Source organism: Carassius auratus, chromosome 29, assembly GCF_003368295.1.
Source record: "Carassius auratus strain Wakin chromosome 29, ASM336829v1, whole genome shotgun sequence".
Lineage (NCBI taxonomy): Eukaryota > Metazoa > Chordata > Actinopteri > Cypriniformes > Cyprinidae > Carassius > Carassius auratus.
Genome location: NC_039271.1, coordinates 6,999,800 through 7,022,156, shown reverse-complemented (window position 1 = coordinate 7,022,156; position 22,357 = coordinate 6,999,800). Strand labels below are relative to the sequence as shown.

The 22,357-nt window shown below is 36.5% G+C and overlaps 1 protein-coding gene across 3 annotated transcripts in view; it reads left to right on the top strand.

Moving 5' to 3' along the window:
- LOC113047926 (dedicator of cytokinesis protein 4-like) overlaps nucleotides 1–21,735 on the top strand; it is a 92,556-nt gene extending 70,821 nt beyond the window's left edge. The window contains exons 43-53 of one of the 3 annotated variants that reach the window (XM_026209315.1): nucleotides 470–646; nucleotides 3,451–3,534; nucleotides 5,769–5,888; nucleotides 5,972–6,096; nucleotides 12,149–12,269; nucleotides 12,658–12,739; nucleotides 14,776–14,882; nucleotides 16,986–17,058; nucleotides 17,713–17,808; nucleotides 19,185–19,246; nucleotides 21,186–21,735. In XM_026209315.1, the coding sequence (XP_026065100.1) occupies nucleotides 470–646; nucleotides 3,451–3,534; nucleotides 5,769–5,888; nucleotides 5,972–6,096; nucleotides 12,149–12,269; nucleotides 12,658–12,739; nucleotides 14,776–14,882; nucleotides 16,986–17,058; nucleotides 17,713–17,808; nucleotides 19,185–19,246; nucleotides 21,186–21,608 (1,470 nt within the window). In that variant the 3' untranslated portion in view covers nucleotides 21,609–21,735. The remainder of the gene's footprint in view (nucleotides 1–469; nucleotides 647–3,450; nucleotides 3,535–5,768; nucleotides 5,889–5,971; nucleotides 6,097–12,148; nucleotides 12,270–12,657; nucleotides 12,740–14,775; nucleotides 14,883–16,985; nucleotides 17,059–17,712; nucleotides 17,809–19,184; nucleotides 19,247–21,185) is intronic. The other 2 variants (XM_026209316.1, XM_026209317.1) reach the window with 2 other exon arrangements.
- The last annotated feature ends 622 nt before the right edge of the window (nucleotides 21,736–22,357 follow it).

Sequence of the window (22,357 nt, the reverse complement as noted above, 5' to 3'; positions counted from 1 at the left end):
TTAAATATTCTTCTATATAATTTACAATATAAGAACATAAATGTATATACATGTAAATATTTTCAAAATACATGCATATACATAATAAATATACACTGTACACATGCATGTATTATGTACTGTAATAAAAAACTTTCTTTTGCATGTGATTAATCGCGATTAATCATTTAAAAGCACCAGTATTTATATTTTATAATCCTGATAGTAAATGTTAACCTGTATTTTAATATATCGTAAAATTGTATTTATTCCAGGTTTTTTTTGTTTTTGTTTTTTGATTCTTTGACTAATAACAGTGTCTATTTTAAATAGAAATATAAAAATCTTTACTGTTTTTTTCCCATATTAATTTATTGCATCTATGGTGAAAGTGTGAATTTAGTTTAAAAAAAAATTTTTTTTTTAATGACTTCAAACTTCTGATCCATTGTTTTTGGCTTGTTGATGAACTTTTTTTTTTGGGCCTCAGGTGGAGGTGAGTCCTCTGGAGAACGCTATCGAGGTCATCGAGAACAAGAACATGCAATTGCGGACGTTGATCACGCAGTGTCAAACCCGGCAGATGCAGAACATCAACCCCTTGACCATGTGTCTCAATGGAGTCATCGACGCCGCTGTCAACGGAGGGCTCGCTCGCTATCAGGAGGTTGTATATTATATGCATTCCAAGTCCTCACTGATACAAAACCACCTCATATTTTAAAAATGTATACATACAAGGTTGTCTCCCAGTGTCTTCTGTCAGAAAACACAGAGCCTTCAGATGGCCGAGGGGAATTCTGGGATACCTTCGGAGTTCTAATGCGTGTTTAGCTTTACCGAAAGAGAATATCTTGGCCGTGACGTCCCTCTGTACTCTACTCAGTAGCATAGCAATCATTCTCCTTGTGAAACCTTGGGAAAATCCATAGTATCTCAAAGAAGTCATATTTTGAATGAATGCAACAGATCTTTTCAGATTGTATGAGTGCTTGTTGCATAGCAACCTCGCTTTAGTGTCACTGCAGTATTTACCGTGATAGACTTGGAGAGCAGCTATGAAGAGGAGAGTCGACTATATTCAGGCGATTTGTGTTTGTATGTCTTCCAGAATGTACATTTGCGTTAAATTCGCTTCATGTAGGCTACGCCTCCTGAGGCTTAGAGTCTGGGATGAGCAGCAGTTAATGTATTTGGATCGCAAACATGACAGCATTGCCAATTAGTTGTTTATTGAGCGCTCCAGCTGTTGGTCTTAGTATTTTACTTGCATTTCTGCTCTTTAAGGTCAGACTTCATGGAAATTCCACTCTGAAATTCCTCTCATTTGCAAGCCCCTTGCTTTTAATTGGCTCACCCTAATGATTTTTAGACTTTCCTGACATCTGCGTCTTCTCCAGAAGTTTAGAGAGAAATGCATTTAGTAAGTGATGCTTGTTCCATTTCTTAATTTTTTTACGAAGATGATTCACAAATGCACAAGCACATCTGTAAGTGTCACAAATGAAACATTCAAATTGCTTTCATCTATCTGCAAGCATCTCAAGAAATCTGAGAGAAAGCTAGTGGTGCTTTTAATTCCTTAAATTAATGCTCACAAACGTTTCTCAAAAGATCTTTTAGCTCAAATAGTAGCATATGGCATTACAAGGTGATCGGTTTCTTTCCCAGGCATTAAATAAATCTTTGGATAAAAGTGTCAGGTATATCATAGAGGCAATGACAAAACCATTAAGCCATTAAAACCAGACTGATTTATCTATATCATAACATCGCCCACCAAGGAGTTTGTGGAAGACAGTGTCCAGAAGCCATTTTTTGCAAATGAAACCAAAATTTGGATGTCAAAAAAAAAACAATGAAAACACAAAATAGTGCTCATCCGAGGGGACCATTTATACATCTTCAACTTAATTTCATATTGTTCCCTTCTAATCATTGGTACAAAAATCTGCTGGTAATTATTGAGAAGTTCCATCATTGAAAAGATTGTAGAATTCCCAAATTGGGAATTTTTTGTCATAATATATATTTGTTTCATGTGCGTGTACCAATTTGTACTGTGTATGAAAAATAGTGTATAGTAGTGTAGTGTATATTATAGTATATTAATTACCTTTTTGTTCTCATTGTACCAAAGCCAAAATAGAATATAAGAAGATTTGTTTTTTTTCCAAACGTATTTATATATATAAATCCAAACGTATTTGTCAACCTGTCCTCCAACCAATACGCTTGTATAGGTCGTTTGTCCAAATCCCTGAAATACGACCCATCAGAGCGTATACTACAATTGAATAAAATATGTAGGAAATATGTAGGAAATACTATGAGATCGGTGTAAAACGCCCACACATTGCATTTAAATAAACGTGCGTTTTGATTGGTAATGACGTTATACGTCAATTCATGACGACAGACGCAACGCGATACTGTCATTATTTTTACGCCCGCCCCGCTAGAGGGCGCTTAACTTTAAAACGTAAATATAGGTCGTAATAAAGTGCTTGCACAAACAACCTATATGGTCGTTTTTTGTTGGTGGACAGGCTCGTATTTGTATAATGCTTTATATAATATACATCATCCAAAGCAGTGAGTATACTAAAAGTGACACTGGCAAGGAAAAATGCACTTAACATATATATAAAAAAAAAAAAAAAATGGAAGCATGAATATTTAATAATAATAATAGTAATAAAAAAAAGCGATGACTCTTAACTAGTTGCTTATTAGCATATATATTACTAGCATACTGGCTGTGTATTAGTACTTATAAAGCACATATTCTGCATGACCATAATATAAATCCCTTAATTCTACCCTGTAATTATACTGTAGTTAATAGTTAATAGACCTTACGTTAAAGTCTAACAAAACAAGTATTGTGTATTTCTTCCCACAAATTTATATGCATTTTAAAGTTGCCAAAATCAGTGATTTCCAGACGGTTTGTCACTAAAAGTTTTCTCTCTCGTTGTGAGTCTCTTTAGTGATCTGCAGGTGTAGCGTGCAGCTGCAGTTTAAATGGGCATCTGCCAGCAGCATTCGGCTGGTGTTCAAGCCAAATGTCATACTGAAGGCAATGGAAAAATCTGTATGGTGGAATCTTTGAAGTCTGAGATTTTTGCCTCTTAAAGCTTCTGCTCTCCCACTGTTTCTTTGGAGCAACCAGCCCATCGTCCTTGGAACAGATCTGACACGGATACACCGTCTGTTCTTCCTCCTTCCCCCTGTAGCTTAGAAGATCTGAAAACATGCATGTTTTTACGCTCAGATTTTTGCACTTCATGTGGTTGCAGCGCTTCATGTCCCTTAAAACAGAAAGTTAATTACCAAACTATGCATGATATTTTTTGTTAAAGATGTCAGGGTAAATTCTAACTCGCACCACAAAATATGTGGAGGCTGGAGAGGCACAATGCATTGTGGTTAAGGAGTGTAATTTTGTGTCTCTTTTGTTTCTCGCAGGCGTTCTTCGTGAAGGACTACATCATGAATCACCCCGAGGACGGAGACAAAATCGGCCGTCTGCGAGAGCTCATGTTTGAGCAGGTTTGTCTCAAGAAACCAAATCAATTCTACACCAGATTGTACACACATTTCTGATGATTCGCACTCATCATTCACGTCTGTTTCTCCACCGCCGTTTGGGATTTAGTTCTCATGTTCTGCACAAGCTGGGTCGCTGTAGGTCTTTCCTTCATGCACGTGCTGCTTAGTAACCAGGAACTAACTCTTCAGAGCCGAGCACATGATGCTGTTGTCTAGACGGTAACCATGGACATAAGCCAGTTACAAGCATGAACTTTTAAAGACTGAAGAGGATCAATCTAATGCTGAAAATTAAATTATGAAGCGACATGAGATGAAAATAGATCCTGTTTGCTGCTTTAAAGGGGGGGTGAAATGCTCGTTTTCACTAAATATCCTGTTAATCTTGAGTACCTATAGAGTAGTACTGCATCCTTCATAACTCCAAAAAGTCTTTAGTTTTATTATATTCATAAGAGAAAGATAGTCTGTACCGATTTTTCCCCGGAAAAACACGACCCGCTGGAGGCGTGATGTGTGGGCGGAGCTAAAGAATCACGAGCGTGAATAGGCTTTTGCGTTGAGAGCATGTAGAAGCTGTGACATTACCGTGAGGGAAAACCCATCATCCAAAACAAACCATGGCTTACAGTCAGATTCAGTCGTTTATTTATGATCCAGAATCAGATCCCGAGGCTGAAACTGAATGAGAGCAGCAGCAGCAACGACTCGCTCCGAGCGGGGCTCGAACCCGGGTCTCCGGCATGGGAGGGGACGCACTAACAAGGAGGCAGAGATATTTGAAGCAGTTTTACTCACCGCCTGCGGTTCCAACACACGTTCGTGACTCTTTTTCCTTGGGATTGCATCATCCTTAAGAAATAAATTATACGCAAATCCGTCGTCAAACTGGGCCTTGTGAACAAGCATCTTCAAAATGCAGGGAACAAACACAAACACTTGCACAACTCCGTTGATGCTCTGTAAAAATAAACTCCATCCACTGGTCCCTTAATGCTGTTTTTTTTTTTTTTTGGTAATCTGTGCAGGGTTGTCTTGCCCTGGCAACCAAAAACACACTCCTTTTGTGACATTTCGCGACGCTCTTGCTCTGATCAGTGAAGTCTGTTGTGCTCTCTCTGCTCTGCTATACAGGAGCGCGCGCTCTTCCGACAGACGTGCCCTCAGGACCCATATAAGGAAATTCCGCTCCATCTAACGTCACACAGAGCCATACTCGAAAAAAACTTTCCGAAACTTGTGACAAACCGGAAGGAGTATTTTGGGAACAAAAATACTCCTTCAAACGTACAACTTAATTTTTGAAACTTTGTCCATGTTTAGCATGAGAATCCAACTCTTTAACAGTGTAAAAAAAACTCAGTATGCATGAAATAGCATTTCACCCCCCCACTTTAATAAATTATTGCTCTTGATTTGTCAGATCTCTGTTGACATAAAATTCATTTTTAATTTGTGCAATTTGGACTCTTATAATTTCCTATAATTGTAGCTTTTTTTCTGGTAATTGCAACTTTATTTTTTCACATTTGACCCTTATTTCTCTCTTTATTTAGACTTTCACAATTTGAACAATTTCTTATAATTTTAACTTTTAGTCGGATAATGACAATCTCATATTTTCGATGTAATTCTCGCTACTGATTCACAATGCAGGCTTTATTTCTTAAGTATTTCTTATGATTGAATTTGAGGTTTATTTCATGCTACTGAGACTATTTTACAATTTTGACTTCATTTTTTTAAATTGCGTTTTCTTTTTCTGATAATTGCGACTTTATTTCTCACATTTAATATTTATTTCTGGCTATGGAGGCCATTTTTCTTAATTCTTCACATTTATAAGTTATCTTACAATTGTTACTTTAGAACTTTTTAGATATGTTTTATTTTAAAGACTACACAAGTCAGTGATAAAAAAATTTCTCGCGATTGAAACTTTTTTTTACAATTCATAGTGCAGCATCCCACATTTACAGCCTTATAGTATACCATAGTTTAGAGTTTATTATTAGTTATTTTTTTTGCATTATTTTAAGAAAACTTAGTGGGTGGTGACATTTTTTTAGTCAGTAATATATAACCAACTTTTCAAAATGCATTCAAATCCCGATGGATAAAATGAAAAAAGTCCCATATTATTTAGCACTAAATATTCTGTTAATGTTCCATTGCTCAAGTTAAAATGCATTGTCATTACTGTTGCACATCCTTAAGACTGGTCTCTCCTTCAGGCTCAAATCCTGGAGTTTGGTTTGACGGTACATGAGAAGTTCGTTCCTCAGGACATGCGGCCTCTCCACAAGAAATTGGTGGATCAGTTTCATCTCATGAAATCCAGCCTCGGCATACAGGTGCATACAAGCAGTCCGATTCTTTCCGATCTCCCAAGCCACTCCTCGTGCGCTCATCTTTATGTCTCTCCCATGCACTGAAGGAGTTCCCAGCCAATGTGCGAGCCAGTCCGATCCACTTCACCAACGGAAGCCCTCGAGCCGGAAGAAACTCCGTGCCCAACATAATGAGTCCAGAGGGAGGAGCGCGCGTGGTGTCACGCCGCAGGTGAGGGTTTTTTGGTGGCTAGCACTTAAATCTAGAGAGCAGGATAGCTAATAGAAGATATAATCTTGATATGTGTGTGCACAGTAAAAACAGAAGTGTTAATTTAACTCCTAGAGAGTTGAATTTGACTCTGTTTCAGATAACATTTGGTCCCACTCGAAATAAGTGTAAAATTTACTCTTTGGTCAGTGTCAAGTTTTTAGAGTTAATTCTACTCAATATTGTGTAAAAAATAACAATGAAATGTGTAAAAGTATTTAACACTGTAGTTTAATCACACTGTTAAGAGTAATATAATTACACAGTATAGAGTTAATTTATCTACAATTTTACTTTTTAAAAAATGACACTGTAATATTTACTTTTCATTGCTCTGCAGTGTTTTAAAAAATATATATAACACATAATATGCAGTGTTACTGAATTATAGATCAACTACTATCCAAATGAAAACAAGCACAATAACACTAGATCACAGAACTCACAATTTATTGTAAAAAAAATAAAGCATTTCAATGTCATTTAATTTACATTGCAAACCCATTGCCTTGTCTCTGACAGAAACATGTATAACATAAATATGTTTACCAGAGAAAGCAATATGGCACGACATGGAGAGTTGTGTAATTCCCTCCATATGACATTTGTATGTCATATGGAGGGAATGGAGAACTGTATGACGTACCAAAGACGTAATGGGCTTCAAAGAGTTTATCAAAAGCTCCAACTGAACCTGATGCCTTGCACAGAAGTGCATGCTTGCAAGTAGGAGTGAATGGTGCTCTTTGTGGATTCTTGGGCGAGAGGGTAAGGCTGACTGCTTTTGGTGATGTTGTCTAGATGCTGCTACACACTGGTTCCAACCTACAACAAAACACATTCAACAGAATTGTTTTGGTGACTAACTTCTGACAATAGATCACCTCCAACTGTACACAATATTGAGTTGATGGAAGATGTATTTTAAACAACCGTTAAAGAATTAGTTCACTTTGAAAAATGTTTTTGCTGATAATTTACTCACCCTCATGTCATCCAAGATGTTCATGTCTTTCTTTCTTCAGTCAAAAATAAATTAAGGTTTTTGAGGAAAACATTCCAGGATTTTTCTCCTATAATGAACATCCATGGTGACCAACAGTTTGAGGGTTCAAGTGGGGGAGTCATGGCCTACTGGTTAGAGAGTCGGACTCCCAATCGAAAGGTTGTGAGTTTGAGTCTCGGGCTGGCAGGAATTGTAGGTGGGGGGAGTGCATGTACAGTTCTCTCTCCACCTTCAATACCACGACTTAGGTGCCCTTGAGCAAGGCATTGAACCCCCAACTGCTCCCCAGGCGCCACATCATAAATGGCTGCCCACTGCTCCGGGTGTGTATTCACAGTGTGTGTGTGTTCACTGCTCTGTGTGTGTGCACATCGGATGGGTTAAATGCAGAGCACAAATTTGGGTCACCATACTTGGCTGAATGTCACGTCACTTTCACTTTTCACTTTCAAATGAAGGGTCAAATGTCTGTCTCAATGTAGCTTTAAAAGACTCAAAATCCCCGCAGAGAAATAAGGGTCTTATATATAGAAACAATTGGCTGTTTTCAAAATAAAAATAATATACTTTTTAACCACAATTCGACCTTTCCGATGTCATGACGGCATATGTGGCACATCTTGAGATTCTACAACACGTGCATTTGTGGTATTTTTATTTTGAAAACTACCAATCATTTTGCTAGATAAGAACCTTATTTCTCTACTGGGATCACATCGAGACTTTGAAGCTACACAGCGACAGACTTTGAACCCTCATTTGAACCATCAAACCATTGGTCACCATTAAAGTCCATTACATGGAGAAAAATCCTAGAATGTTTCCGTCAAAAACCTTAAATTATTGTCGACTGAAGAAAGAAATACATGGACATCTTGGATGACATGGGGGTTAGTAAATAATCACCAAAACAAATATATAAGTGAACTAACCCTTCAAGCATACCTTTTGAAATCTGATGAGCTGATCAGCTTGATACGCAGAAAGCTTTCCCGGCCTCTTTCTACCTTGTGCAGATGGTGGTAGATGTAGAAACAGCAAGATGGCAGACATGTCACTGTCCAAGCCTACAAATACGTAAATAAAAACCTGGTTAACACTTCTCCAAGAATTTTTGGCCTCACCAAACAGAAATCTGAAATCTTGTTCTATCTGCAATGTAACACACAGAAGTGATGTTCTCATTCCAGCCTTTAAACTAAACAAACTAATTTGCGAATTGTCTGAATGAGTACAAAGTCCTCGATTACCCCGCATGATTCTCAGAGTTCCAGGTGACTCCTTCACTATTTCTTCATAGACCTAATGTTTGGCTGTGTGCTTTCTGTTATGTTGAATTTAAGACACGCTGTTTAAATTTATATAATTTTTTTAATTTATATAAAAACATGCATTCCCTTCTCACAAGAATTCACTAAATGATAAAAGACAAGTATCTGCAGCCAATTTTATGTAACTGAAAATATAAAGCACAACAGAAATTATTATTGACCTAGCTAGATATCATAACATAATAGTTTAATGGTATATTATTGTGTCATTGCGTGATGCATAGGCTATAGCTTTAACCTAATGTACCCACCTTCTATTAAGAAAGCATCGAATGTCAGCTCAGACAGCTTGACGTATTTCTGCTCTTCCCCAAATTGAACACGCAACAGTAACAGTATTTTGCAGCCCTGTTAACAAATAAAATACATCAACTAAGAATTACCTATCCATTTCTCTCATGCACTATGCAATGTTTAGATGTTACACTGCAATAACAAAGGGTGGCTGAATAAGACAAAGTTGTGCTGGTTGAATATAACGTTAGGCTATTTTCTGCATCAAATTAGGCTAGTTAAAGTTAAGAGGCACGGTGTCCAATCAGCTACCAAATAACTGCCAAAATTATCTAGCTCATTAGCTATTTTAGTTCGAACAGTAACCTGTTAAAATTGTTAAGCCATGTTTAACAAACACGACATGAAATCAGTGATCTAAGTTATCATTTTATAAAACCAACATTAACTATCAAGCATGCTAACACTAACGTTACCAGTATATATATATATATATATATAAAAAGCTAGATTAACCTTGCCTGTGAAGCTATGAAATATGTTAGCTAAGAATAGCTATTAACCGGATTGCTATTACTTGTAATATGACCTCAACTAATATCAGCACACATTTAGAATTATGTAAAGTTAAAAAATACAGTTTTGGTCTGGACAACACAGGATGTTACTCACCTAGCAATATCAGTGGCCTAGCATTGCTCCTTCGCAATCTTCCTTCACCGAAATGCAGCACGTTTGACAAGCACAGCAGAGTGGCAGGTTTTCATCACTGCTGTAGAGTTGAAATTGTCACTGCGTTTCTGCAGATTTTTACACTCACTTTTAACTCCACTTATAGAGCAACTTTACTCCCAAAAATGTTGAAAATACTCTATCTGGGTTAAAATAACTTTACTCTAGAATATTAACACCCCATTTTTTACTGTGTGTAAAATAAGTAGGGATGGGGAAAAATAACATGCTAATTCCTGCAGTTTATTGTGATTGAATGCAGTAATTTTTTCTCACTTCCTGTGGATATCAGTATATGCTCACATTCATCCTGCAGACTCCTTAATAATTTAATTAGGGGCCAAGCCCAGAGGGCTGTAGCCCCTATTGTATCTGTACGTTTTATTATTAGGGGCCAAGCCCAGAGGGCTGTAGCCCCTATTGTATCTGTACGTTTTATTATTATTATTATTATTCTTCTTCTTCTTCTTCTTGGCCAATGGGGGTCTATGGCAGCCCTATGAAGGAAACATGGGAAAATGATGAAATTTGGCACACTTGTAGTGATGGTCATTATTAGTGATCTGACCAACTTTGGGGTCTCTAGGACCAACTCTACAGCGCCACCACCAGTTCAAAAATTCAACATTCAAACGTTAATAACTCTTGAACCACTTATTCTATGAAAATCAAACTTAGTACATCTATTTTGTCTCTTCATGGACATTCCATTCCATACCTTACATTAAGACTCCACCCATTACAGTAGCGGCCATTTTGAAAAGTACAGTATTCAGTCTAAACACTACTCCTCCTTCAAAATTGGTCCAATTCTTCTGAAATTTGTCTCAGATGTTCTTTGGACTGAGCCGCACAGAAATGACTGAACAGATTTTTGATTTTCGTCTTTGTTCAAAAGTTATTCAATTGTGAACTTAATGAGGCTGACCTAAAATCGGTTGAGATGCTGTATCTCGGCCAAACTTTGATCAATCGATACCAAACTTGGTACACTTCATCTACACCATGATCTGGGGGTCCACGCCAAATTTGGGAACAGCGCCACCTATGGGTGTTGAGATACCAAAAATTCACTTTTTTGCTTATAACTTCTGAACAATTCATCAGAAAATTATTTTCTTGATGTCTATGGATTCTTTAGATCATTCCGAATCTGTGGATGTCAATTTTGTCAAGACCACCTGGACCACCCGTCCGCCATTTTGAATTTTGTCAAAAATTGCTATATCTTTTGATCTACTGTACATATCTTCACAAAAATCGATAGGCATCATCAACAACATGTGCCGGAGGTACCCCGGAAGTTAGAAGACAGCGCCACCTAGTGTTCAAGAGATATAACGATTCTTGCAAAACCCCTTATAACTACTGTAAATGTTGATCGATTTTTGTTATTTTTATGTCATTTGATTCCTTTGGTTATGCCGAATCTGATGATGTCTCAATTTTCATTTTCCAATATGGCGTCTGTCCGCCATATTGAATGGATTGAAATACAGTTTTTTCGCTACTCCTCCCTGAAATCTTGTTCAATTTTGTTCAAAATTTTATCAGATGAACTTCAGACCGGGCCTGACAGAAATGACTGAACAGATTTTTGATATTCACTCCCGTTCCCGACGTGTACAGCTCTGAACTTGACCGTGCCTGTGCTTGTTGATTTATGCTAGTTAGCTTAGCATGCTAATTAGCTAAAATGCTAACACGTTTCTATTGACTCTAATGGGTCTCCTGAGCTATCTGGTTAACTTTGAGCAACGTTAGCATTTTTTAGCGTAGCATGCTAATCTGGCTAAAATGCTGCTTCGGGCTTTTGAGAGTTCATTCTCACACCTTAACCTCTCTTCTGTGCCATGCAAACTGTGTGTCAACTAATGTGGCGCACTTAGCTAAGGCACTCGTCCCAAACCCGAGAGGTCGTGGGATCGAATCCGGGGTGGGTCACGTAGATCCGATGGAAGTTCCGTTTTGGCCGTTTTGCTTCGTCCCGCTCGTTGCTCTGGCTACAGCCCTTCAGGGCTTGGCCCCGGTATCGCTGCTTGCAGCTATATTTAATTTAATAATTATGTATTTATTTATGATTGAAGATGATGATGATTATTATTATAATTGTTATTATTAGTAGTAGCAGTATTACTAGAATACTGATCAATATAATATACTTTTATATAACCCATCCATTTATTTTATTTCTTATTGTCAAAATTATTTTTTAGCAATTCTCCATCCTAAATATGTTTATGTAAAGTATTTTATAATGACACAAAGATAAATAAGCTGCAATTTTTTAAAGCAGAAAATATTAATTATTCATTTAGAAGTTAGTTGATTTTGAAGTCAGCTTATGTATCGATCAATATTGATTATTGGCCAAATGCAACAGATACCAACATTTTGGCTGATTAGGAGCTAATATTCTTCTAAAATGTCAAAATGATATCTTTACTAATCTTCAAGTACATTCTACACTAATTTTCAGCAGATTTGTATGCTATTTGTCAATACAACAGAGATTAACTGATTTTTATTGACTGAATGTATTTTATAATTTTTCTTGTGTGAATTTAAATTTTTGTTAATTGTGTGACTCTTCGTTTTATACTCGTTATTTGTTATTCGCTTTATTCTCACAATAAAAATGACACAGCATTAAATAAAAATTCTACTTGTTAAAGTCTTTCTAATTGCATTTTTATTGTATGTGATTCAGTCCCCTCAGCTACCCAGCAGTCAAACGCTACTCTTCATCCTCGCTGTCGTCACAGGCCTCCAATGAAGTGAGCAACATCACGGGCCAATCAGAGAGCTCGGATGAAGTCTTCAACATGCAGGTGAGTGCATGGGCTGCCATTGGATAACTAGTCTCTCATACACACACACACACACCAGCAGACTCTCTATTCTCCCAATGTCTTTCATATTTCCTCCTAATCTCCCTCTTTCTCTCTTGTTCTTTTTCTCTCCTAATTGCCCTCTTTCTGTTTTCATCTGTCTCTCTCACATCTCCGCTTAATCTTCTCATCTCGCTCTCTCTTTTCTCTCACTGTGAGAATTGGATTTGTAGGTGTGAATTATAGACTGGACGGACAGATCATTTAGCTTTTTTCTTTTATCCCAGACTCAATGATTATTGTATAACCAGTCCATATTATAGACTGACAACAAAGTGCAGAAATCTGTGGGCTCTTTCTTATGTTTCTTTTTTTCTTTTCTTTTCAGCCAAGTCCATCTACCTCAAGTCTCAGTTCCAATCACTCCGCCTCTCCCAACGTGACCAGCTCGGCTCCGTCCAGTGCCAGAGGTGAGAAGAGTCCATCCGCTCTCAGAGCAGCCGTTCCAAACCTTTGCAGTATGTCTTTATTAAACTTTTATTTCAGTGTTCACACTGCAAAGCTACTGAGGTTTGATGCCGGCACAGTAACACTAGATATACAGTGGACTGTGTGCTTGGAATGCACCGACCAAGCTTTCAAATCTTTATTTTTAAAATTAATTTGAAGTATTTTTTGACCTTAGGGTCAGAGAGAGGTTAGTAAAACTATAACTTTTTGATGCAAGACTGAAGTTACACAAACTGTTCCACCAAAAAAATAACAAAAAGCATTTTTGATTATTTCTCATATTTGAGACATTATTTTTCATAATGCCGTATCTTTGTATCACAATTTGGACCTTATTTATCATAATTGTGACTATTTCTTTATTTCTTGTTATTGCTTCTTGTACTTAAAGCTGCAGTCGGTAACTTTTCACGCTCTAGCGGTTAATAAACAGAACTGCTTGCGTCTTGAAGAACATTGTAGCCGGATCTACTTCTCTCTGTTTATGTCTATGAAGAATCACAAAGGTACTTTAGGTTACTCCGCCGCGGTACCCCCGAAGCAATCTAAAATAGTCCGAATATAAACACTTATTATAGGTGCACCCTAGTGATTCAGGACAAGCTAAAAACATGGTTTGGAAAATGGATTCATGGTGTACTCGCTTATTATGTTAATTTTTCTACATTTTGAACACAAACAAAGTTACGGACCGCAGCTCTGATTGGTTGTTTCTTACCAGGAGCGGATTACTTTCTGCAAATGGCAATAGGACACTGGGAGGAGCCAGAGGAGCTTGATTTTTTTTTCACAGATTATCTGTCTCATATGCTACTGTCAGGACATAATGACAGGTTTAACAAATATGTAAAAAATATATTTTTACAAAAGTTACCTACTGCAGCTTTAAGTCTTCATATTCCCACATTGCAATTTTATAACACAATTTGGATATTTTCTTTTAATTACGACTTTTTTCCAGTAATTGAAAAAATAATTCTCATTATTGAGTCTTTCACAGTTTGATGAATCTCACGTCAGCGACTTAATAGCACAATTTGGATCTTATTTTTATTAATAGCGACTTCATAGTTTATCATAGTTTATTTCAAATAATTTAAACTTTCTCACTTTTGAGACTTATTTTTCACAACTGAATCTTTATATTTTTACAATGTGACAACTTATTTGTCACTTATAAATTTTTTTCGGGTAATTTAGACATAATTTGCAATAAATTATTTCTGTTTTTCTCATAATTGCATCTTTATTTTTTCTCAATTACAACTCTTTCTTAATTTAAGCTTTATCACAATTACAATTACTCTGACTCAGAATCAGTCTTCCATAATAAAACAGATTTCCGAGGTAAAAATAAAATACTACAGCGAAGCAAAGTTAATTGTCCATTTAATGCTGTTTTACTGTGGGTTACAGAAAGCTGGCGTCTTGATATATAGCAGAACTCTCCCCCGTTTCGCTGTTTCCTCCACTCTTCCTTGGCCTCTTATCTCCTTCCATCCAGCATGTGTTTACTTGCGGACACCCTTCATAAAAACAGGAATATGTATGGAGACATTTATTATCTTATAGTCTCCCCTTGGCAGCCCTACTTGCCTCCCATAGAGACCCCCATAAAGCAGCGGCGGACAGGAAGCGCTTCTGGAGAATCACAGATGGCATAAAATACAGCTTGAAGAGCTCTAGACTGATGATGACTATCACTGGGGTGCATAAGGGAGCCGTGGCCTCCTGTCCTGTGCTGGAGGAGGAAGTTAGTGTTCTGAGCAGGTCCAGGCCACTCCTCATGTCGGCTAGTCTATCTCTCCCTGCAAAATAACCATCTGTCACCCCAGCAGAACAATTCTCACCCTAGCGGGAGGGAAAGATGAGGAGGAGCCTTTATTTCATGTGCTGGCTGGTTAGAAATGAAATGAGAGCAAGATATATATGTCTTTTTTTGTCTGTGTTACTGAAATCACACCCTTGCTTAGACCAAGCTCCTCACACTTCACAGGTTCTCCACAGCTGTCAGATAAACGCAAGCTTTCCCGAGAGAACTGCCTCTCGCCGCGAGAGAGACCCTGCAGCGCCATATATCCAAACCCCCTGGATCCCGCACAGGTATGAAGATGATTAGAATATCAATGTTTTTAATATTCACCACAGTCTTACGGTCATATTGGTGTGATTTTGGAAGCTTTTTTGTTTACTCTTTGGGTTTACTTCTCTTTCACTTTTTTCTTGTAAGATTTGCATTAACCGCATCCTTAAAAATGACTAGGTGGAATTGATTTTTTTAATGTGTCTCAGGGGAATTATTAGATAAAGTATCTGTGCAGAAGACTGAGTTTCAGCTCAAATCTGATGACATATTCACAATTTTATTCTAAGAAATTAACAGAATTAAAGCAAAGAACTAGAGAATTAACAGAATTAAAGCAAAGAACTAGAGAATTAACAGAATTAAAGCACTAACTAGATTTTTCATAATTGAAACTTTATTTCTCACAACTTAGACTGTCTCAAAAATGAGGATTTATTTGTAGTAATTAAGACAATTTCTTGTAATTCAGACTTTCACATAACATAGATTATTTTTTTAATTTTGAGACTTTATTACACATAATAGAGACTACTTTTAGCAATTGAGATTTATTTCTTGTAATTGAGACTTTATTTCTTGTAATTGATTTTTTTTCATAATAGAGACAATTTTTAGCATTTGAGACCTTTTTTCTTGTAATAGAGACTTTATTTCTTGTAATTTTGACTATTTCTCGTAACTGAGACTTTATTTCTTGTAATTGAGACTTTCTCATAATAGAAACTATTTTTAGCATTTTAGACTTTATTTCTTGAAATTGAGATTTTATTTCATGTAATTTTGACTATTTCTCATAATTGAGACTTTATTTCTTGTAATTGAGAATTTATTTCTCGTAATAGAGACTTTAATTCTTGTAATTAGGACTTTCTCATAATATAAACTATTTTTAGCATTTGATACTGTGTTTCTTGTAATTGAGACTTTATTTCTGGTAATTGAGAATTTCCCATAATAGAGAATATTTTTAGCATTTTAGACTATTTCTTGTAATTGAGACTTTATTTCTCGTAATTGAGATTTTATTTATTGTATTTTAGACTTTCTCATAATATAAACTTATTTTTAGCATTTGAGACTTTATGGGCCCTATAATACACCTGGTGCAATGCGACGCAAGGCTCAGCGCAAGTGTGTTTGCTAATTGGCAAATGCATTTGCGCCCATTTGTGCGCCCATGGGCGTGCCGGTCAAAAAAAAAACCCAGACTGAAAACAGACTGCGCCATAGACCACGAGCAGCTCCGTTTCATATCTGAGACCCATTCTGTCTTTGCGCTTGACAAATTCCGCCGTGTAAATAGCAAATCCGTCATGGCACGAGCGCAACTGGCTCTTAAAGGGAATGGAAGATGAGACTCTAATTGGTTTAGTGCACATTACACCCAAAAAACACCCATTACTCATTAAGAGAATAGGGACAACCTGTTGAGACCATGCGCCCGGGCACGCCAACCATTTTTCCAGCGTTAAAATAGAAAAAGTGGATTTGGACATGCCCTGAGTGCACCTTTACACTTTGCATTTAGATCGTTAAAATAGGGCCCTATTTCTTTTAATTTGGATTTTATTTCTCATATTTGAGACTTTGTTTCTTGTAATTGAGACTTTATTTCTCACAATTAAACTTTATTTCTTAATAAACTTTATTTCTTAAACTTTGAGTCTTAATTTCTTGTAATTAGGACTTTCTTGTAAGCAAAACTTACTGAGAATTAACAGAATTCCAATTTCAAAATTGACAGCAAATTCTAATAGGAATGAAATCATTTTAACTTTTACCTCCTCACTCTATATAATGTCTTTCCTCAAAAATGAATATAACTCTATATTTCATTCAGTACTGTAAATGTAAATTATGTATAAATTCATGGATAGACACTTTTTTCACTTGTGGGTTGTAGCCAGTTCATGTTAAAATGAAGCTTGAGTCTCTTCTCTGCTATTAATTAAAATGGCAAATAAAACACAAAATATGCTTCATTATTAAAAGAAAAACGACAACAACAATAACTGTATCATGGATATTTCAAAAAGATACCTTGTAGCCTATAGTAATCTCTGTATGATGTTTCGATGAAACCCACAACTGCATTCATATGACGTGAATCTCTTTCACAGAGGCCAGTTCCACACCCAGCGGGCGACGCTTCCTTGCCTCGCAGTAACCCCAACATCTCCACCCCCGATAAAGGTGAGCATGTGCATGTGAGCGCATGAATCTTCAGTCTGCCGCCCTGCTGTGAGGAGGGTGTTCTGCAGTGACGGGGGTCTGGCGATCAGTGCACTGGATCTGATGCTTGCTGACAGCTCGCCGCTCCTTTGTGTTGTGACAGCTGTGACTGAACCACCAAAGAGGTTCACCAACAGACTCACGCTTATTCTGATTGACAGGAAGATGTTGAGTAGATTTCATCATCTTATCCAAGTTATTTAAATTAATAGTTAACTCCTAGTGGGCATATTGAATTGCAAAGAAACTGGCAACTTTTAGCGTTGCACATTTGCTTGTCCTAAAAGATGCCCAGCAGACTATTGCAATTTTTAATTGATTTAATTTTAATTTCAAGGAAAAAACATGTAAAAGGTTTTGCATATTGAATATTTTCAGGATATTTTTTTACATATAAGACATTATATAAAAAATATATGTTAGCGATCCAAAAAATAATAACAAAAATTTTTTTTTTACTAATTTTATATATTTTTTGTTTTGAGGCAGGTTTTAGCAGGGCAATGTCCGTTTTTTCAGTGTCCTAGTCCGGCCAAATCCTGATTTGCTATTGCCAGTATTATTTTGAGTAGAGTTGACTGAATGTACCTGAAATGCATGTTTTGTGTGTAAAAGTGGTGAGGCCTGCACCAAGTAGCTGGAGTCTAGACATGCCGCTCTCTGATTTTAATGGAAAGTGTCCCCCTGTCCCTCCTAGACCACTGTACTCAGGTAAAAAAAAAAAAATCCGCTCCGACCGATCCTTTAGACTCACATAGATGTTTCCCAAGCCTTTTAACTCTCAGATCTTCCACTCTTCTGCTCTAAAGTCTCCTGGTTTCTCTCTCGTCTTAACTTCTACCTCTACCTTTATCGTGAGGGATGCTGGCTCCATTTATTTAATGAGAAAAGGCATATCACCTAACAACTGGATCCTTCCAACACATTCTTTTGTTTGTAATCATTCTAGATTATTTTTTTCCTGCAGCATTTATGTCTTTATACTGTATGACATGTCTTTAAACCTCAATCTGCACTGTTGCTGCTTTATTATCTTTCAAATGTTAGTCTGCATTCTCTTTTCTGAATTTTCTTTTATTTATTTATTTTCATTTTATTATAAACTCTAATTGTTGTATTTATTATTTTATATTTGTATTATTTTCATATTAATTTTAATGAGCTCTATAACTAGTATATTTACCATTGTTTTCTTTTTTCTAATTATTTATTAGTTATAATTGTTATGATATATTATAGTTATTATTTATTGTAACTTTCTACTATGTGTTGTGTGTGTGTGTGTGTGTGTGTGTGTGTGTATATATATATATATATATATATATATATATATATATATATATATATGCATGTGTATATATATGTATATGCAAACAATGAATATAATATTCATATTTATTATTATTATTATTATGTGACTTTCAGAGCTATAAATATACAAAAGTATATTTATTATTTTGCATTTTAATGTTTTATATTATAAGAAATTTTAAAATTTTATGTTTCATTTTATGTAGCAATACATATAGCAGTAATTGTTGTTAGTGTTCCTGTGGCTCAAGTGGTAGAGCATTGCTTTAGCAGCACAAGGTTGTGGGTTCGATTCCCAGGGAGCACATGTTAGGTAAAAAATGTTAGCCTGAATGCACTGTAAGTCGCTTTGGATAAAAGCGTCTGCTAAATGCATAAATGTTAAATAAATGTTAAATGTTTACATTATTATTAAAAAAATAGTTATTATAAAATATTAAATACGTGTTATTATTATTGCAATTTCATCCAATAAGACTGAAAAATGATCATGAAAAACTAAATTATTCTAACATTATAACACTATAAGTAGACCTCAAAGAACAGATTACATTATAAAACAGATCTGATATGACCCTTTTAAGGTTCTACATCTGTGGACTCTAATTGAGCTTCCTGAAAAAGAACTGGTTCTGTACCAAATGGTTAAACTGTTTTGCATTAGCCGACTGACCTTGACAAAGCGTTTTCCTGATAAATCGACAGCCGTGACTGTGTTTACTGTCCCAGGCTCCTGAATCAAGTGAAGAAGATTGACTTTTTGTGTCCTTTAATAGGATCTCCTGCCAAGACTACACGATCACAGTCCCCCGTGATGACATTATGCTCACCGCAGAAGGTATGACCTTTTTTTTTGTTGTCTGAGGTGTTTTGTGTAGTGACCTTTGATGTATTTACTGGTGTGGATGTTTGCTGTAGCGTTTGGGGACTCGATCCAGGGCGTCTAAACCAAGTCAGATTAATATCAATCCAACTGGGCCCACAATTACAGAGGGACACAGTTTGTGTGAGTCCATGCCAGTCCTGGGCAGTTCGGTTGGCAGCGATCCACTGCAGACCCTCCCAGAAACCTTTAACCCATCTAAAAGTCTTCAATCTCAATGGAGGCAAATGCATATTACAGATATTGAACTCTGGTAACAACTATAAAGCAGAAAGCAACTATCTTTCTATTAGTATATTTTTGATTCCAACACTGTGTTTATGTACGATGACAATACAGTAAAGAAAAAATTACAGCTTTACTGAAAATGCAGGTATCAGTATTTAAGAAACCACAGTATTTTTCTTTCAAAGGGCATAATAGTCAAAAGGGGTCAAAAATCTTGAAAAAGGTTGGCGCTTCTCACAAACTCCCACTCAGCAGCACCTCGTTCAGCCCGCATCGCGTTTATAATTAATTTCGTTACTGTTTCCTTAAATTCTTGTCTCGTGCCATGTATAGATTCGTCACCTGGTATTCAGCAACACACACATGCTCACTAATCACCATATAAAACTCTATAATCCAGCCCATGTGACTGGATGGATGACTGCATAAAAAATAAAATCATTCCTCCTGGAAAACAGAAATCTGTCAAGCTACTCAAAAGGAAAAAGCAGAGGGTGAGATTTGGATGGGAAGAATCTCAGCGGGAATGCGGCTGAATTTCCTGAAGGAAGTGCGATCAGTGGATCGGAAAGGGAAAACGTAACCTGTGTACCATTGCTTTCCCCAGAAATAGTCTCATGTCTGAAGCTATACTGTGTGACATATCACACTCAAATGACTGAACACACAAATATGAATATAGATTCCTCAGTCAGTCACAGCTGGAAAAACCGACATTGACCAGCGCAAATTTCCGTTCTGGTCCAGGCTATTTTACACTATACAGTTAACATGATTTATATATGAAGTAAACCGTTTGATAATTGTGTATTTATTCATTTATAGAGATGCACCAGTATTACATTTCTTTACAATACCAATGCTAATTATTCAGGCTATGGCTGCTAACTGATAAATTGTCAGAATTCAAATTCTTTATTATTTCATTTTAAATAAATAAAGTAAAACACTAAGGTATTACATCATTATAATGTACAGTTTGAAAAATGGATAGTCAGTCTGAGAATTGCTGAAGATTATACATAGCGGTGTTATTCAGTTATTCTTAGAAAACGAGCTTGCACAACTTAATATCCTATATAACGCAACATATATACAATATCAGTTGATGCTAATAATTTCATTGTAGTCAATGACCATTATGTACCCAATACATTTTTGTGCACCTTTATAAATATATTTTTAAGCTGATATATATATATATATATATATATATATATATATATATATATATATATATATACACACACTTTACATGTAAACTCACTGTTATTGCACTGTTCAGCTGTGTGTATTTTGTTTGTAGTTGCTGCACAAAGCTGAATTATCCTAGAGGAAATGTTGTGTTTGAAGTTCTCTCCAGAGTGCAGTCAGACTAAATACGCTTTAATTAGTGAAATGAAGTCCAAGAAACAGCTGCAGTCTTAGCTGCGGATTTAATCGCCTAGAAATTATTTCCGTAATGAAAAGACACAGTATTGCCTCAAAATAATAGAGCCAAAATTGCAGAATATTATGCTTTGGCCTTCTATTGTACAGATTAGCTCTGTGAGGCGGGATGTTGTTTCTGTTGCAGCTGATGGTTTCTTTATTAAGAGGTAACTTTTCTTTTGTTAACTACATTGTGGCCCAGAGCTTCATGTTTTCTCTCCTCTTGTATTCACAGACCTCTGTGCCTCCGTTCACCCCCTCACCCACAGAGTGCCAGTCGACAGGGTTGGTGTCGAATTCCCCGGTGCTTTCTGGTAGCTACAGCAGTGGTATCTCATCTCTCAGTCGCTGCAGCGTTTCGGAGGCCTCCGGAACAGAAAACACACCTGCTGACCACGCCCTCCCAAACTCCGCCTCCAGCGGATCGGACGAGCTTATTCGGCGGGAAAACAAGACCCCGCCTCCTTACAGCATGCACGAGCGGAACAACCCGCGCAGACAGGTCCCGCTTCCACCGAGCCTTTCAATTCCTCCAAGCATCGACGCACCTCCTATTCCACCCAAACCGCACCAGATTCGAAGGCAAGACACTGAGCCACGCCGGCCTGACCAGTTTCCCAGACCCCGGCCCATTCCCAGGAAAGTCTCCCAGCTCTAACGCTGTGCCCTTCACTCCTACCCCACCATTAGCACTTTTACACTTAACCTCTCTGAGTTTACAAAAACAAACTCCCAATTTTGATTTAATGTATAAAGTAGACTGTGGAATATTTTTAATATATATATATATATATATATATATATATATATATATATATTTAGAGTGAGAGAGGGGATACAGGGGTATGACTGCATTTTATGCACTTTTTAGGTCAGAAATTAGAATTTTGCTTGTCAAATTACCCAAGCTACTGAATTAATTCTAAATGGAGCTTGGTACCATGGTATTTTCTCAGATTTTTCATCATTTATCAATGCTAATGTGTATTTATAGTGGTTGATACAAGACATGTTTGCCTTAAGAGTCTTTATATCAGTGAGAAATGCATGATTAAAAGTACTTTTTATTCGGACAAAAGGTGCTAAAAGTCATCTAAATTAATGTTAGCACAATATGTTTTGGATTGCATTTTCCTTTAGGTCTATGGCCTATTCACACTGAATGCAAGGAAAAACGTGGGGTAAAATAATTAAATATTAGCACATTCATGAGCTTGGCAAAATAATATTATTTATTAAAATAAAATAATATATATAAATATATATATATATTAGTGCTGGGCAAGTCAACACGTTATCACGTTAACGCATTAATTGATTAATGCTGACAATTATTGTATTGCGCATTAACGCGTTTTATTATTATGAAAGTCCGTTGCTCCCTGGCTCTGAATACACATACAGACA